General features: G+C 41.8%; 1 protein-coding gene across 1 annotated transcript; it reads right to left on the bottom strand.

Annotated features, from left to right (window-relative positions):
• Positions 1–266: 266 nt before the first annotated feature.
• On the bottom strand, positions 267–1,217 carry LOC123792412 (olfactory receptor 8B8-like). The gene has a single exon (XM_045797563.2). The coding sequence runs from the start codon at positions 1,197–1,199 to the stop codon at positions 267–269; it is 933 nt and encodes a 310-aa protein (XP_045653519.2). The 5' UTR covers positions 1,200–1,217.
• Between the last annotated feature and the right edge of the window lie 892 nt (positions 1,218–2,109).

The raw sequence follows: 2,109 nt of genomic DNA, 5'->3' as shown, positions 1-2,109 counted from the left end.
AAAATAACAATAGGAAAAAAAAGACAACATGTCTCTTACTTAATGTTATTACCAAACAGAACAAAGATGTGGAGAAGTAATTGTGGTATTGGTGAGGAAAAAAAAAGAAGACCACCTTATAAAGACTAAAAATATAGTATAGGACCCAAACTTCCTTTACCATGTTAAGAAAATTAGGCTAAGAAGGTTGCAACTAAATGTATTTTATTTAAACACACAGAATCTCCATCTGTGTAACTAACTACAGAGACAAACACTGTTTCTGATCAAAACACTCGCCTACTCAGAGTTCTTCCCACAGCAAGTTTAATGTCTCTGTTTCTCAAGCTGTAAATGAAAGGGTTCATCATGGGAACCACATTGGTATAAAAGACAGAGGAGATTTTCCCATTATCCATAGACCCAGCAGAAGATGGTTTAAGATACATAAATGCAACTGATCCAAAGAAGAGAGAAACAGCAACTATGTGGGAGCTGCAGGTGCTGAAGGCTTTGGACCTGCCCTCAGTGGAGCTGATGCGCAGGATGCTGGAGAGGATGAAACCATAGGAGACAAAGATGGTGACACTGGGCACAATCACATTGATGCCCACCACAATGAAAACCACCAGTTCATTGACATAAGTGCTGGTGCAGGAGAGCTGGAGCAGAGGGAATACATCACACAAATAATGGTTGATGGTGTTTGCATCACAGAAGGTCAGTCTCAGCATGCATCCAGTGTGAGCCATGGCACCCAAAAATGCCTTCAAGTATGAACCAAGCATAAGGCTGCAACACACTTTGGGGGACATGACAACATGATACAAAAGTGGGTTACAGATGGCCACATAGCGATCATAGGCCATTGATGTCAGCACATAAGCTTCAGAAATAGCAAAAAAACAGAAAAAGTAAAGCTGGGTCATGCATCCCCTGTAGGAGATAATATTCTTCTTTGATGTGAAGTTAATCAGCATTTTGGGTGTCAACACAGAAGAATAACAGAGGTCTATGAAGGACAAATTGAAGAGGAAAAAGTACATGGGGGTGTGGAAGTGTGAGTTTAGCCTGATCAGAGTTATGAAGCACAAATTTCCCAACACGGTGACCACATACATGAATAGAAACAGGCAGAACAAGGGAAGCTGGAGTTCTGGTAGGTCTGTGAGCCCCATCAGAATGAATTCAGTCACAGAAGAAGCATTTTCAGAAGCCATTCTCCTCTAAGGGGATCTGTGAACACGGGAAAAAGTTAGAGAGAACATTCAATTTTTCCCACCATATCTCCTCTCACAAGAGTTGGGTTTGTACTGGCAATATTTGAGACTAGCCCAACCAGGACCCACAGAACCTACTTTACCACTATCAGGAATCTAGTCACGTAGCCAATCCCTCACTAGAGTCTTTATAAGCTGTAAAGCAAAGAGTATCAAAATCTGGCCTACAGAATGAAGGTCAGGGGTTCCACATGCCCACAGGACTGCTGTGAAAACGAAAGGTTAAGGGAGAATATTGGACCAGGAGAGAATTGCCTTCTCTCATTTTATTTCTTTGACCACATGACCCCTCCCCTAACCAGTAATTGGAGGCAGCAACCCCAAAAACCTGATGCTGGCTTCTAATGGGGATTAGACTTAGTGTGGTACAAATGAAGAACATTTTTTCTAATCCAAAACTAAAGAATCAGAGTCTAGGAGAGTTTAAGCTCCTGGTCCATGTCACAGAGTAAAAACAATGAATGTAGAAGAGTGAGAGTTCCATCCATGGACTGACCCATAAATTGCATCCTTGAAACCTAATAATCTCTGAACCTTCCCTGCATGACTACCCTCCCCTCAAACAGGTCTTTCCACCAATTTCATGTGACTCTGAGGACTGCAAAAACTGGAAAGAAAGTGGAATATCTTAGATCCCTAGACTTCCGCCATAAAAGAAAGACATGAATATAAATGGAATTCAGAAACTCCCCTTCCTTAGGCAAGAATACCTTAGTGCTTCCTTACCAGTATTACCCCTGTGGTCCTGAAAGGGCAGATTTAGTCTCTGTGGCTTTGCTCCCATGGAGTCTATGAGGACACTGCCCAAATGTAATTTTTCATATGCCCTGGAAATCTTTTTGAACCTCAG

The sequence above is a fragment of the Ursus americanus genome, chromosome 16 (assembly GCF_024610735.1).
Source record: "Ursus americanus isolate L20-20 chromosome 16, mUrsAme1.1.p, whole genome shotgun sequence".
Classification (NCBI taxonomy): domain Eukaryota; kingdom Metazoa; phylum Chordata; class Mammalia; order Carnivora; family Ursidae; genus Ursus; species Ursus americanus.
This window is presented reverse-complemented; position numbering and strand designations above follow the sequence as displayed.

What these genes read in the sequence shown, in the direction of transcription:
- LOC123792412 (XM_045797563.2), bottom strand. Translation starts at nt 1,199, where the DNA reads ATGGCTTCTGAAAATGCTTCTTCTGTGACTGAATTCATTCTGATGGGG.